We start from the raw sequence: 16,122 nt of genomic DNA on the forward strand, positions 1-16,122 counted from the left end.
TCTACGGATGCCGGCAGGGAGAGCGCGCTGTTCTGGTGCGTACGCGAAAACTACAAATGAACAGTTTGTGAATTCCTCCTTTAATGACAACCGTCGACGTTGTAAACTCTGCCTATGTAGCATATAATGGTTTATAATAGTCTCATTTTATACTAATAATCATTTAAATATCTATTTCTAACAGTTAGCCATGTAGCTTTAGCTTGAGTCTAATCTAATAGTTTCCCTATTCACCACCCAGTCTGTAGAGACTCTGCGGATGTAATCGTGTTAGCTTTTCTCATAGATTTCCAGGATGTCGGTACGTTAGTAGCGCAGATTGTAGCTTTGTTTGCCCGGAAATGTAATCTACCGCCCTATGTTTGTTTCTGAGCAGGTTGGACTGGAACTGGACGTTCAAAGAAACCAAAGTCCAGGGTTCGAGTTACAGTCTGATCAAGTCCCACCATCCGCCCAGGCTCAAAACCGAGCCGGTGGGAGCTGACCATGGAGGACCCGGGATTCGTCTGAGAAACACTTGATGCACCTAATTAAGGTTTTCTTTTTGTAAACTCATCTGATGTTTACAATGATGGGCAGTCGAAGAAACGGCTTAACGAAGGAAAGCTTTATCCTGTCGGTGGACGTTGGCACAACGTCAATCAGATGTCATGTGTACGACAAGGAGGCGAGGATCCGAGGATCATGCACCAGCAAGGTATTGTATTTACATCTAATATATTCTTCAGTTTTTACCCGTTATCCTGATAGGGTTGTAAATTTTTAAATGGGATTGTATGTGGTACAGTAACATAAAGTACTACATAATAACAAACTGAAATATTTGTCCATTCTTCATTGCAAAATAGCTCAAGCTCTGTCAGATTGGTTGGAGAGCATCTGGATCTAGACTTTGACTGGGCCATTCTAAGACATAGATATTCTATGATCTAAACCTTTTCACTCTAGCTTTGGCTGGGTTGTTGCTAGGGCTGGACAGAAAAGCACAACAGGCACTTGATCAAGATATGACAGAATTCAGATCCAGAACTGATGGATCTGAACTCAGGGCCAGAACTGCCTAGCATTCTGGGGGATGTAGGCAGAGGAAATCCTTTAGTACCTCAACCTCTCAGGGCTAAGCAAGCAAAGTTGATGGTATGAACTAACTAACTCATTTCTTAGTTACCTAGCAACAAGTTATTGAGTTGCACCGCTTTGTGTTGCTTTATTATTTAACACACTAACAAAATGCCCTGCAAATGTAGAAATGTAGAAAGGTTATGAAGTATTTTAAGTGTTTTGCAGATCTTTGCATAAACCTGTTTCTCTGCCACGTTTAAAGCCAGATTATTCCCTGTGATTGTTCCAGGTCGTCCCTTTGTATCCAGATGTGGGACACGTAGAGGTGGACCCAGATGCATTGTGGGAAGGCTTTATCACTGTGGTCAAAGGAGCAGTGCAAGGTACAGCTGCACGACGTCCTGTTATCGAATCCATCTGGAGCTGTGTCAGGGCAGCAATGCCAACAGGATTCAAGCAACTTCAACTGTTCCAGTATTACGCTGATATTTTACTGCGCTCCTGTTATAGATGCAGGAGTCCAGATGTGCCAGATGGAGGCCCTCGGCATCTCCACTCAGAGAGCAACCTTCACCACCTGGGACAGGTCACAGAAATGAAACAGCCTGACAGTTTGTCATTCATTGAGAAGCTGGAAAGTGAGCGAGAACACTTCTGGTTTGACTTTTCTGTAATTCCTCTTCTCTCTCATTGTGTTTGAACTTTAACAGGAGGACGGGGGTTCCTTTTCACAACTTCATCAGCTGGCAGGACCAGAGAGCTGCAGACCTGGTGAAGTCTTGGAACAGGTCCTGCATCATGAAGGTGGGTCTCCATCCATCCATCCATCCATCCATCCATCCATCCATCCATCCATCCATCCATCCATCCATCCATCCATCCATCCATCCATCCATCCATCCATCCATCCATCCATCCATCCATCCATCCATCCATCCATCCATCCATCCAGAGGCAGGTCCATCACAGGGCTCCTTGACATCTTTACCTCTTATATATCTTTAATAAACATCACATAAGAAAGTATATTTTCATGGAGGTAGCACTTTATGTAATCATATGGGGATTTGAATGTTTAAATATTTTAAGTTAATTTTTTTAAATGAGATTTTCCAAGAAGCTCTTAGACTTGTACTGTTTAAAGAAGCACAAATAAATCCTATTTTCTTTGTTAATAAAATATCTTCTATGGAATAAACTGATTTATTGACAAGTAATCACAAAAAAGAAGATAGTTTAGTGCAATAATTTCTATGATGCGATAAAACCTATTAAAAAAATTACTATTTTTAAAATGACTGTTTTTATGGCCATTAAAAATATTTGACAACTATTTTTAGTCATTAAATAGGTATATAAATAACCTGCTTTATCTATATACATTAGATTGATTTGTTTAAATGACAATACGGTGTTTGCCAATAACACAAAGTTTTTCACAATGCAATTCCAGGCTCCAAAGTTCTGAAGTTCAAATTAGAAACGCATCTTACACTTTACAATATAGAGCAATATTTACATGTTGCATTAATCTAATTGGCTTGTTTATTAATTAATCCATATGGATTGAGATTTTAATCTAAAGACATAAATAGAAATGTGTCTCTTAACTGAAGAAAAAAGTTAGCACGCCTCGTGCCATACCAGCTGGTGTTGGCTGAATTTAATTAAGAAGCTTCACTTCCACCTCCTCGTCTTTTCTGGAATGCTTTGCTTTTTCCTCTGTTCTGGGGTCCAAATGAGGATCAGCCATGATTCCAGTAGTCCTTGCCTTTGTTTACGTTGTTCCTGGTTAACATTATTCTGGCCTTCTTACAGAACAAAGGTTTCCTTCTTGCACAGCGTCCTTGATAGTTAAACTAGTGTATCTCTTTGATTGTACAAGTATGCACCGTCATATCAACAGTAGCAACAGCCTGCTGCTGGTCCCATGAGGATATATTAGAGGTTTTAGAGGTTTGGTAACTTCTTTTAGGATCTTGCTGACTGTCTCCAGACCTGGGAATGTTTTCTGCTTCTAAACCATTTTCCCAGACATTGGAATTGTTAAGTGTAATTATTTTAGATCTCTTTAAATTCCTTACTCAAAACGCTGAGTAATTGTGTTCTCATCATGTCCCAGTGTGATATACCAGTAAGTGATTCATAGGGTGGGGGTTCATGTTTTGTCATTTGGAGCAGCGGCCTGAAGAATGAGCATTTCATCAACAAGTTCTGCAGGTCAGGCAGCCATTTTTAACTCTGCTTCCGTCCATCCAACAGCCTAATTATCCTACTGACTGCAGAGTGAAAACCATTCATCTCATTTCAGGCTCATTTATTGAGATATAAATCGACTATTGAGATAATTGACAACTAATTTAGTAATCAATTAATCGTTAAAGGGAGTATGCAAGTAAAAAAAAAAATGCTAATTGTTAAAAGAACAACAAATTCAGGGCAGTAATTAAGCAAACATTTTACAAAAATATACATTTTGCATTTAAAAATACTACTAATAAAACTTCTTTGTCTGTAATATGTTCTAACCAGATCTCCTTAAGTAGAATAGTTGTATTATTATTCTATTTAGCACATTTTGCTGTACAATTATCATTCGGTTAATCAAAAACAGTACAGTGGAACGGTATCATGGAACTAAGCTAACAGCTACCCGCCACTGATTGGCTGATGGCAACATGACTTTGACTCGGGTTTTAGATAAACATGACTGAGCTGGAGCTGGACACGATGACCACTCATTCACTCTTTTTTTATCTTTATTTTTTTCCTCAACACTCTCAGATAATCCACGGCGCAATGAAGGTGGCCTACTTCCTGACACGGGACAAGCGGTCGCTCGCAGCGAGCCTCATCGTCTTTTCCACTCAGCACGTCACCTTTCGCCTCGTGTGGGTGTTGGCCCACTACAAGCAGGTGTGTGGACGACCCAGCTGGTGAACACAACAGGAAGTTTAAATGAAGCTGTGCTGATGTGCTTCTGTTTTCTGCCAAGCTGGATAAAGTAAAACCCACAAACATGTATTAAAACGATATGTCTCCAGAGGGTTTGCAGCGTCTTGAGCTCTAATGCTGCAAAAGTTTTAGATCTCTTACAAATTGTGTTTTGTTTTTTTGTTTTTTTGTTTGGTAATTTTTTAAAAATTAAGTAGGGAAAAAGCAAACAAACAAACATTAACATGAAGGCTAACCTGAGTTAATGTAGAATGTAGTTTGATCTGGTCCTTTGTGAAAAAAGAATTCCTCCTCCTTTATCACATTATTTAGCCAAAAAAAGAAAATCGTCCAAAATCAGAATTGGCAGGTCAGGCTTTTTGAAAATCATCCAACAATCAGCCAGGAAACTACAATCGGTGCAACTCTAATTTTTTTTAGAAGGTGCTTCATCATTCATTAACTTTATATTTACAATAAAATTTTATTAACAGCTAAACATGGTGGTGGTTGTGTGATGGCCTGGGCTTGACTTTCCAGCTTTAGGACCAGGACGATTTGTCATAACTGATGGAACTGTGAATTCTGCTGTCTAGCAGAAAATCCCAAAAGTTTGAGGACTTGAGGTCAAGCTGGGTAATACAGCAGGACAGTGACATAAGCACCTCAACCATTTTAGCCTGAATTGCTCCAAAACACAAAGTGAAGGCCTGGTTGCTGACTGTTTATGCTCAAACGTCCCCACAGGGCTGAATTCAAACAATCCTGCTAAGAAAAGGAGACCCAGAGTCCCACTGAGAGATAAAGGACTGCCTGTCTTAACCTAACAGGGCTAAGGCTGGTTTGGGTCACTTTTTTTCCTTTTTAGTATTAATAAATGAAATCACCACTTAAGAACTGTTTTTGTATTAACTCTGATTATATTTCACTTATACTAAAATTTGTTTAGCCATCTGAAACAACTCTTTTTCATGGCAGTACAGTTTTTAATGAGAGCAGCATAAAGACATGATCTCAGTGTGGCTCATTTTCCAAACCAACCTCCACACCGGGTCAAGAATCCCAGCAGGAACAGACTGTACTCCTCCTCCTCCTCTTCCTCATCATGTCGTCTTCTTTTTCCAGGTCCATCAAGCGATTGAAGAAGGCAACTGCTGCTTTGGAACCATAGACACCTGGCTCCTGTTCAGACTCACCAAAGGTCGGTGGCAGTCAGTCAGTCAGTCAGGCAGTCGCTGCCGCTCAGCCTGTCCCACCTAGACACCCAGACCATTTGTAGAAATGTGTGATCCAAACCTGCCAGTTTGACGCCGTGGACTTTCTAACAGGATATTAAGGTCCAGACATGGCGCTCTTTGTCTCGCACATTTCTCTTGCATCGCTGATTGCTTGCAATTTCTGAGGAATGTTTCAGCCCTCTGCAGGAGGGGAAGTGGAAAACAAACGATTAGGACTTTTTTTTCCAGACAGTTCCTTCACATATTGCTGCCTAATCTGTTTCAGGTTGTGTCCACGCCACAGACTACTCCAACGCCAGTTCAACGGGGATCTTTGACTCCTACCAGGTGTGGTACATCTTGTTGCTGCTTCCTTTGTGCTCAGCATGGTGGGGTTACTATAGTTTTTTTGTTTTTTTTTACCTCTCTGTCATGTGTTGTTTCACAGATGTGCTGGAGTCAGTTTCTCTGCTCTCTTGTCTCTCTGCCCCTCTCAATATTCCCCCAAGTAGAAAATACAGGGTAAGTTAAAACTTCACTACACGTCAAGACATTTCAGCTTCTGGTTGTAGAAGTTTTTACCGCTGGAAGAACACGGAGACATTAAAAACAAGATGAACATCGATCTGAACTATGTGGCCGATTTATGGTTATTGTAAAGTTTTCCTCTCCTGGAGGTGTTGGGCTGATGATCAGGCTTGGAATTTATTCCCAGCTTGAATCTGGCAGAAAATCTGTGGGAGGATCTAAAGATTAGGGTGATGGCAAGGAGGCCTGCCAACGTCACAGCTCAACACCAAAATCCCCATGGGAACAGCTCCTCAGCAATTAGAAGAAGGTTTCGATCGGTGTAAAGCTAATCAAGATGTTTCCACTGATTATTGAAAGGAGTATAAATCATCAACATGACATTTAAAAAGAAAATGCACATAAAAACAGTTTTTTATTGTTTCTATTGATTGGCGCTTCTGCATTGTTTTGCTACAGTTTATGTACAGACTTCTAAAATCAATTAAATTGATTTCAAATCTAAAACTGCTGGAGGTATGACTACATTTAGACTTAAAGGGGCAGTATAGTGTGTTTTCAAGGCACATATTGACATTTTACAGCATAATCAAGTAACTATGTTACCTACAGTTATTATAAAAATGCTATATATATAAAACGTCACTTAAAAAGAAATTTAACTCTGTAATTTAAAGCCTTGAAATCGAGCCTCTGTCTCTTTAAAATCTCCTGCTCTGTCTGAAACTTCACCTTCAGGAAGTCATCACAACATAGCTCTATAGCTCTATTAACCCCTTAACATTTTTACCAGAGTTGCACTGACGGGTAGCTCGTATAATGAGCTAATCACATGTGCAGTTCTACCAGGTGTTTGCTAATTGCTCCTGGCTAGTCTGAAGGAGCAGAGCTGGTGAGGGATGCTCTGTGAGACGGAAGCTTGGACACTGCAGCTTAAAAGAGTCAATTTTACATAACACTGCCCCTTTCACTGTGAGAGAAACTTTTCTTTTTTTTTTACTAGTTTGTAGGTGGATTTGATTTAGATTTTTGTCTTTTTAAAGATAACGACTTACTGTGTATTAATAACATAACCTAATAACATAAACCAGTGAGGTGGAAACATTAATAGGTAGTTGAACAGGCTTGTATGGGGTGGTGGGGGGAAGGATCTAATAATAATTTCACCATGTTTTTATGATGAAGCGTATTGTACATTATGCCATGTTCCCTGTCCTGTTCCTGCATTAGAACAGATTACTAATGGATGAGACGAGAGCAGGAGATAATGCGTTGTCTCTGGTTTCTGTTTTCATGATCCATCAGCCATAAGTTCGGCTGCACAGATCCGTCCATCCTTGGAGTGTCCATTCCCATCATGTCAGTGGTGAGTGAATGTTCCTGGCATCGCAAACCAGCAGCAGCATGAATATGATAAACAGTCACAATGAAACTGTCTCATTTGTTCCTCCGTATCTCACTTACTGTTGTTAAAATGCAAAAAAAAAGTACTTGGTAAAATTGAACAGGTCGTCAGTCTGTTGCAGGGCATTATTGGCTCCAACGAACAATTATTTTAGTAATCAATTATTTTATCAATTTTTTTTTTTTTGACGATCAATCAATGAAATTGGCACATGCTGATTTTTTTCCTTTGGCCTCTTAAGACTATATTGAAAATACATTAAAAAAGACCAATAAAGTTGTGCTCCTTTTTTAAATAAGAAGATAAACATTTTATAGCGTAGAATACAATAACAACTTTCCTTTAATAAAGCAGGTAAAGCTACAACTGCGCCACTTGAGTTCTGGGTAGAACAGATTTACAGACAAATATGATTTTTATCCAAAATGCAAAGTGTATATATATTTTGTACAATTGTTCTTTCATCAATTGTTTTTTTTCTTCTTTTTTTTTGGAGTCTGTATACTCCAATTAACGATTAAACGGTTACTAGATTAGTTAATGATTAAATACGATTAATCGTTTCAGCCCTACTTTAAACATCAGACACATTCTAAGTTTGGTCAAAACAGTCGTGAAGTCCCGTTGACAGGATGGCGCGTCTTGGCGTTTTTCGCTCCTGCCCATAAACTCGCTCTGCCCTCCGGTGGCAGATGGCGGACCAGCAGGCGGCCATGTTTGGAGAGTGCTGCTTCGATGTGGGCGATGTGAAAATCACGATGGGAACCGGCACCTTCATGGACATCAACACTGGGAGCAAACCGCACACGTCTGTGGCAGGTAGAGGAGCTGTACGTTTTTTTTGGTTTTGTTTTGTTTTGTCTTTTTCATCCAGATTTTAATCCTGCTGGATTATTCCAACCCGTCTACTGCAGGTCTGTATCCGCTGGTGGGGTGGAAGATCGGCTCAGACGTCGTTTACCTTGCAGAGGGCAACGCAGCAGACACGGGCACTGCCATCAAATGGGCCCAAGAACTTGGTGAGGACTGAACTGGGTCGCTTATTGTAAAAATGTTTGGGGGTTTTTTTCTTTAAAAATCCAATAATTATTCCTCTTCACGTCTAAAATGACGTTGCAGAACTTTTCTCAGACGTCGGAGAGACCAGCGACATGGCTTACAGTGTCAGCGACTCAGATGGAGTGTGCTTTGTCCCTTCCTTCAGCGGCCTGCAGGTAAATGCACTCATTTATTTGTTGCTAACATATGACGTTTTATATTTTTACGCACACGCCTATCTCCATCTCTAATAAAAGCCCATGCGTTGTGGTAATGATTTTTCATCTGGTTTCTATGACGGTGTATTATGGCCATAGTAGGTAGAAAAAAAAAAGAAAGAGTAGTAAATTAATCAGAAATTTTGTGATAAAAACTCATACATTTTCAAGAAAAAAAAACTGAAATTGTATAAAATTTCTTTTTTTTTTCTAGAAAATTTCTGATTTTTTTCTGACAAAATTTTCAAACTCAGAAATTTCCAAGTTTTTTTTCTAGACTATTTTTTTTATCACAAAATTTCTGAGATTTCTAGCAAATTTGTGACTTTTCAAGCTCAAATATTTCCTTGTTTTTTTTTCTTGAAAATTTTCTAGAGATTTTAAGGAGAAATTTACTCCTCCTTTTCTTTTTTTCTGCCTACAATGGCCCTAATATGCCGCTGTAGGTTTTGCATTGTCTCTCTGTAACATGCTTTTCTTTTTTCCCCTCTGCCCTCCATTTTGAACCGGCAGTTGTAAGTGTTTTCTGCTGGATGTTGATATTTTAGTTCTGATTAGAAAATGTCTCCCCTCCCCTTGTTGTCCAGGCGAATGTTGCCTAGTGACATGGCCGGTGTTCCTGCATGTTTTTAGTTTGTGTTCCTCCTCCAACACAAATCAAATGGCTGAATGACCTTGACAACATTTTCAGGAAAACTAATAACCAAGTAGTTTTAAGCGTTCTCCTGGAAATCCATTCGTTTTGTGCTTTATGTTTGAAGTGCTGTGTTGTATTGAGGGGAGTGATTACACAACAGTCAACTTCAGTGATTATAGAAAACAAGAACTGACTGCTTTCCAGAAGTTTAGTTTCTGCCATCCACCTGAAAAGGTTTAGGTGTTTGTACCGCTGGCAGGGATGCAGGGCTGCCACCACCATGCTTGGCTGTTGATTCAAATTTGATTTGATCAAATCAAATCAAATCAGACTTTTTTTTGATTTCAAGCATGAATAAAAATAGTCAAATACAAGACAAAAAAGCAAAGCAAATTGTCCAAAAAGGAGTTGGTAGACATAGAAAACTTCACCCTCTTTTTTTCTTGACAATATATAGCAATAGTTTGTAACGTATTATTTAAATATTTGATGCGGTATGCATCAGTTGCTACCAAAACACTTCATATCTCAGCTCCACACTTCTATCCCCACCTGGATTTCTATATAACGACACCAGTCAGTCCTCTCTCACAGCAGAGCTAAAAAGGACAGTGGATAAGATTGGTTTCTCATGTAAGTATCGTCCAATTGCCCAAAATGAAGGAAATCAGAGCCGATGTATCAATGAATTTCTCCAACCATATTTTGGTCAGTGTAGCCTAATAGCTTCTGTTTCCAGCTCCTTCCACTTACTGCCAAGCTTGAACCTCCATGGTTCTGGATTGTCGCTGAACATCCAAAATTATTTCCTTTCATCTCAGGTTGACCTTTTCAAATGGTGACATAGACTAAAAACCTGTACTTGCATCTGATTGATTAAGTTGGATGGTGCTGCTGTTTAGAAACGGCTCTAGAAGATTTTTCCCAATTTTAGCCAAAAATTCTCCTCCTTAGATCCTCCGTGACGTTGTTGTATTCTCCCGTTGTTTAGAGTGTTTACAACGCTGAGATCTGTCATCAAGTCAGTTATTTTGGTCACAGACCAACAGAAATGACCAGCTACAGTCCATTGTGGCTTTGTTCCACTGGTCTCCCAGTTTTTAGTTCATTGAAGTTGTGGTTTGTGTTTTCCTTCCACCCTTGAGAATTAATCAGAACTGTGTCAATGCATGAAGAGATGGCTGACTCGGATAGGAGGCTCGTCTTTCACCTCTGTCTGTCCTATTAAAGGCTCCTCTGAATGACCCCAGAGCGTGTGCTTCCCTGATGGGCCTCAAACCTTCCACGACTAAAAGCCATTTGGTCCGAGCCATTCTGGAGTCGGTTGCCTTCAGGTGATTGGCTTTAGGCAGGCTTCAAACAAATCAGCATGTACTTGTTTGAACTTGTCTCCGCCTCCTTGATGCTTACTGGTTTATCTTTCTCCTCAGAAACAAGCAGCTGTATGAGACAATGCTCAGAGAGACCCGCATCCCCATCACAAAGATCAGGTGAGGTTAATGGTCCAGTCTTACATGTGGAACCTGGATTGTATCCAGCAAGTTGGGTGTGTCAGCCTGAACTTCACTGGACTCTGCTCCAGCTAATGCAGGCGTATCGATAATACATTATCTGGATAGATTCTCCTCTGACATAGTTACAGTGAAATGATTTGAGCGATAGCTGAGCACTCTGCTCCTCTCTGTCTCAGGGTGGACGGTGGCGTTTCCTCCAACGACTTTGTCCTGCAGCTGACTGCAGACCTGTTCTGCAGAAAGGTGATCCGGCCCCAACACCGGGAGATGTCGTCCCTGGGGGCCGCTTTTGTTGCCGGACTCGGAGTGGGTAGGCAAACACACTCTCATTTAAAACACAACTCCAGATTGCAAAAGTATTCGTACCTATAGCCATTAATTCTTATTTCGGAGGGATTTGATGTGACGGACCAAGACAAAATAGTGTACGACGGAGAAGTCGAAAGAAAATGATGCATGATTTTTTTTTTCACATTTCTGGTGGCTTTAATCTCTATTCAGCCCTCAGAGTCAGTACTGTTGCCTTGTTTCCATTGAGCGCTACATTAGGAGAAGGTGTAGTGGGGTATTCTACGGTCCGGCGCATTCAGGAGAGCCAGTTAGACTCTCCCTGGAGGTTAAACCCAACTGCCTAACTTGATGACATACTAAGTCACTAACGTGACACAAGCAGTGGCATTTTTCTGTCCCCAAATCAACGGATTGTGTTGTGTGACAAGTATGGTACGTCCTACTGTACCATTGCTTACAACTGAAAGGGGGCCAAGAATGGTGTGGTACAGGTCAGTTGTTTGGGTTGATTTTTACAATAGAATGAGACAAAGTATCGTACTGAGCTTACCGTGCCATAATGTCTCATGGAAATGAAGCATAAGTACTTCCACCTTCGGTTGCCATAACAGCTGAGAGTCTTTCGAGTTTGTCTCCACCAGCTTCCCACATCTGGATACTGGAATTTGTGACCTTTGTCTTTGTGGATGGAGATTGGATGTGAACAGGAAACCTTTTCAAAGATTCTCTAATGGATTTAGGTCTGGACTTTGACTGAGCCTTTTAAACACTTGGATGTCCTTTGGTCTAAACCATTCCATTGTAGTTCTTGTTGTATGATCAGACGGTTGAACTTCCACAGCCTCCCCCAGCAGGTTTTCCTCCAGGATTGCCTTGGATTTATTGATCAGTACATCAACATCAGCTTTCCTGTCCCTGCCGAAGAAAAGCATCCCCACAGCATCATGCTTCTACTATTATGTACCAATGTGGAGATGGTGTTTTCACTGTGATGCTTACAGTGATGTACTTGCTGCCCCAAAAAGTTAAATTTTGATCTCGTTTGGACAGAATATCTTCATCTGCTTGTTTGCTGTGGCTAAATGCACACAGGACTTCCAGAGGTGTTCTATCAACACTAGGTTTCTTCTTCTCCTCCTTAAAAAAGTCCAGGTTTGTGGAGTGCTCTAGTCGTCCAGTCAACAGATTCTCCCACTGTGATTGAATTGTGATTGATAGACAGGGCTAAGATGGATGTCTATCTTGGGATGTTTGCTGTAGTTCTACATTTCAGTGCCAGATGATGGATTGAACGGAGCTCTGTGACATCTTCAAAGCTTGGCAAATCATTCTAGATCCTAAACCTGCTTTAAACCTCTCCAACTTCCTCCGTGACCTGCCTGCTGTGTTCCCCCATGAAGCTGTTTGTATGCTAATGTTCTCTAACAAACTTCTGAGGCCTTCGCTGATAATATGGGTTCTGTTTGCTAGTTGGGTGAATTTTTAAGGTATTAGACTTTATTTAGGAAGTTGGTCTGTCACATTTTCCTGTTTTTGCTGTCTGTATTGGTTTTTTATGTTTCTGCATTAAATAAACAATCCCAGGAGTCTAAGATTTGGTAGGAATGCTCTTCTACCTAAATGGAGGACATAAAAAGCCACTTTGTCGAGCAGTCACTTTAATTATTCCTTTTTTTCAATGTTCATACTCTAAATATATTGCAACTCATGAAAGCTCCTGATCAAAAGTCCTATTTTTATTTTGCTGACTAGAGCCACAAAAGTAGAAATGAGTCCTGCTATTGTCCTGCTTATGTTCTATTCACCGCATTATGTAATGAGATTATTGCAGATTAAGTGAATGCCTGCGTCTCTGTAGGTTTCTGGATGACCCGTGAAGAGCTGAAGAAGCTGCAGAGCGCTGATAAGGTGTTCCTGCCTAAAGGTGCTGCCGGCCCCGGTCAGGAATACAACCCCATCCTCCAGAGCTGGGAGAGAGCCCTGAGGCGCTCCATGAACTGGTACAAGCCCTGACTGTGGGACGCACGTGAACCAGCTGCTGAGTACGTGTGAAACGCAGAACTAACCGCCATCAGCTGTGCCTTCAAATGAATATAACTGTTTATCTGTGTGAATCATGGTCCACGTAATTTAAAGACACGGTACTTAAAGCTGCAGCAGGTGAAGGAAGGTGTACAATGGACCACAAGTTACTTGAAAATGAAAATCTTCTGAACTTTCCAGTCAAGTCAGAACTGTTCTGAGGTCCTGTTCAGACCAGGCACTAACAACCAAACCGGGGGATCAGATCATGAAGACTCCTAGTACAGACCAGAATCTTTTGACATTTCATTTAGAGCTTTGACTTGCTGAAAGCAACCTTAGCAAATTCCAGTTTCTCTTTGAGACCTAAAAAAAATGAAGCTAACCGAATAGGGCTTTTCTCTCATCTCTTTATCACTAGCAGTCAAATATTGATTATATCAACACTGTGTGTGAGGGCTGCTGTAAAACAGGGTTTTAGTTATTTAAAGCAAAGACATTCTTGAAGTCGATGTTTTAAACCATCTTGAATCCGTGTTTAACATCTCATTGGAAAGGAAAGTAGCTAACTTTGAGTCTTTTGTCCTCAGTAACTGAGGACTATTGTTAGACCCAGAAACATTTAAATATGTGAATGGAAGCAGACCAGATGTTTTCATTTCTGACCATCAAACTATAAAAATCATCAGATTCTGGTCGCCGGCCGATTTCTCAGTACATCTTCAATCTTATCTGCATTGTAGTCTGAACACAAACACTTGGCTAATGGTCCACGCATGACTCCGGTTATTAGCTCTACATTGGATTCTTCTGGTTTTAAGAAAACTCTAATAAAAACTAAATTAATGAGTAATCCATGTATCTAGCTGGAGGTAGATTTTTAGGCAAACATTTCTACTGTAAGACAAATACAGTACAAGCAGCAGGTTGCTGAGATCTGTTTTGGTTCATCATAATCAGTCATATTTCAGTAAAAGTCAAATGGTCCAAACATATAAAAGATCAAAAATAAGGTGAAATAAGCCTTCAGGAGATAATATATAAATATTTTCATTTATATCAAGTCAAAGATAACTGTGTTTATGTAGAATATCTAAACCACAGTTGGCTAAAGTACTTTATACACAAAATGATTGGCAATGAAACAACTAAAAATGTATTGTCACAACAAACACATTGATATCAAATAATTATGTTTTAATCAGAAAGTTTGTCAGCCGTTTCTCCAGATTGAAGCACTTTTCTGACTGTTTATTTTATAATTCATATAAATATTTAGATCTGAGAAAAAAAAATGCTATGCAATAATTTAATTGCATTGGTGCAAAACAATGGTTAGAGTTGACAAAAACTTCAGTCCTGCACAGTCTTGATGATCAAGGTATAAACCAATAGATGTGTGTATGTATGGGTTGTTATTTTTGTGAGGTGAGTGTAAAAAAAAAGCCACATAAACCTCCAATGTGTTCATGATTATTTTATAGTTCGGGTTTTTAGGGATTTCATAGAAACAGGAGGTGATGTTCTGCTTGTTGCCATGGATTCCGTACAGATTTCTTGTGTTCTGACTTTTCTTTGACATACTTTCATGATCTAAATTATCAACAAATTCTATTATGAAAGATAATTTTAGTAAATTTGAGTAAATAAGAAATCCAGCTTTAAAATGAGAATTTCATTTATTCTCCTTAGAAATGTTCTGTCAGAGTGCAGAGTTCATGGAAATTTCCTTTTTATTACTATTATTATTTTCTCACATTGTTGTCATCTGATATTAAAAATGGTTGGATTTGACACCTTTAAATGTGACCAAAAAACCCCGAAGAAATCTGAAAGGGATTAAGTACTTTTTTTTTTTTTTTTTTTGAAACTGGAACCTGAGATTGGATCATTTAGGAAGCGTTTTTAAGTGAATCTTACTGCCAAGTCTGAACCGGGTCCATAAAGAACCATCAGCATGAAGAAGTTTCTGCTCCACTATTTCTTCTCAACAGTGCCATTTATTCAGAAGATAACTTTATTCATTCTTGTCTAAATTGGATTTCACTTCTCAGTCTCTTTGTCTCGTTAATGAAATAACATTACCCAATGCTATGACGCCAACGACTGGCTTATCAGCTTTTAATTCATGAGTGCTCCATAGCAACAACTGAGTGCCAAATGTTTAATCCTGGAACACGAGCCAGAATCCATTCAGATTCAAGCACAAACTTCAGTTCATTTTGGATTAAAAGAAAACTGACCTGACTTCTGGATGTTTCAGAACCAGTATTTTTTTTTCTTATGAAGCTGCATTTTGGTGATTTAACGTATAATGTTTGCATAGTCATTTTAAAAAGATGAGGACCTGATTTAAAAAAATACTTGTTTCCTTTGGGAAATTTGGAGCAACTTCATTTTAAACCCTTTATGAATGTTTGTATATAATATAATTATAATGGTGTTAAATTCTGACTCACTGTTAAAATGTGATTATTCCTCTGAACTTGTAAAAGCCACTGTACTCAGTATTTAAGAGCGTTTGTACTACATAATGTTTTATAAAGACTGGATCAGGGACATAAGAAATGATTGAGCTGGCTGAAAAAAGAAACATTCCAATACTGTATTGCTTATTATTGTAGATTTTTTTTCCATGTTGATGTCGTATGATCAGTATGAACTCTGATGACATTCTTCTAACATGATTGTTCTGTAACTGAGAACTCTAAACCTTTTTCTTCACCTCTGACCTGCTGGGTGGTGTTTGGATTTTACATAATTTTCTGAAATATGTCTAGTAAAGAGTATTCATGTCTCTCAAACTTTTTTGGTGTTACAACCTCAGACTTCAGTAAACTTTTAGTAGCCTTTTATGCAATTGACCAACACATTCCAATGAAGATGAAGATTTGATGCATTGTTTTTAACACATGTCACAAATAAATCTGAAAAGTATGGTGTTGGGAATCAAAACTTGCATCAATATTTGGCTTATGAAATTATTAATAACTGATGAATAACTTATTATTAATGAAATTATTAATACATTTAGAGTTTCTTTACTTGAGTTGGGGCTCCATTCAGAATCTGGAACCATAAGTCAAATTTTGTCAGCCTCATGTGCAGGAATGAATTTAAAACCACCGTAGAGAAGAAACGTCACACAAGCAATACATTCTGACATGCTTATTTTTGATTAGGTCTGGGAATTTATTAAGAAAACAATTTTTCCGGTTAAATTATCCCATAACCTGTTTCTTAAATACAAATATTT

The 16,122-nt window shown here is 39.2% G+C and overlaps 1 protein-coding gene across 2 annotated transcripts; it reads left to right on the forward strand.

Moving 5' to 3' along the window:
• Positions 1 to 10: 10 nt before the first annotated feature.
• On the forward strand, positions 11 to 16,047 carry gk5 (glycerol kinase 5). 2 transcript variants are annotated; one of them, XM_008433328.2, is made up of 17 exons: positions 11 to 35; positions 377 to 697; positions 1,352 to 1,445; positions 1,573 to 1,648; positions 1,773 to 1,866; positions 3,847 to 3,978; positions 5,122 to 5,197; positions 5,500 to 5,561; positions 5,662 to 5,735; positions 7,047 to 7,107; positions 7,839 to 7,965; positions 8,061 to 8,165; positions 8,266 to 8,360; positions 10,270 to 10,373; positions 10,470 to 10,529; positions 10,730 to 10,863; positions 12,703 to 16,047. In XM_008433328.2, exons 2-17 carry the CDS (start codon positions 560 to 562, stop codon positions 12,855 to 12,857), a joined length of 1,587 nt encoding a protein of 528 aa, XP_008431550.1. In that variant the 5' UTR covers positions 11 to 35; positions 377 to 559; the 3' UTR covers positions 12,858 to 16,047. The 2 variants fall into 2 exon arrangements, with proteins under 2 accessions (XP_008431550.1, XP_008431551.1); XM_008433329.2 differs by lacking the exon at positions 11 to 35 and adding an exon at positions 50 to 297.
• The last annotated feature ends 75 nt before the right edge of the window (positions 16,048 to 16,122 follow it).

This window comes from Poecilia reticulata, linkage group LG17, assembly GCF_000633615.1.
Source record: "Poecilia reticulata strain Guanapo linkage group LG17, Guppy_female_1.0+MT, whole genome shotgun sequence".
Taxonomy (NCBI): Eukaryota; Metazoa; Chordata; class Actinopteri; order Cyprinodontiformes; family Poeciliidae; genus Poecilia; species Poecilia reticulata.

Coding starts and splice junctions, on each gene's coding strand:
- gk5 (XM_008433328.2), top strand. CDS start 560: ATGTTTACAATGATGGGCAGTCGAAGAAACGGCTTAACGAAGGAAAGC. Junction 5,562..5,661: donor GGATCTTTGACTCCTACCAG/GTGTGGTACATC, acceptor GTTGTTTCACAG/ATGTGCTGGAGTCAGTTTCT. Junction 10,374..10,469: donor CTGGAGTCGGTTGCCTTCAG/GTGATTGGCTTT, acceptor CTTTCTCCTCAG/AAACAAGCAGCTGTATGAGA.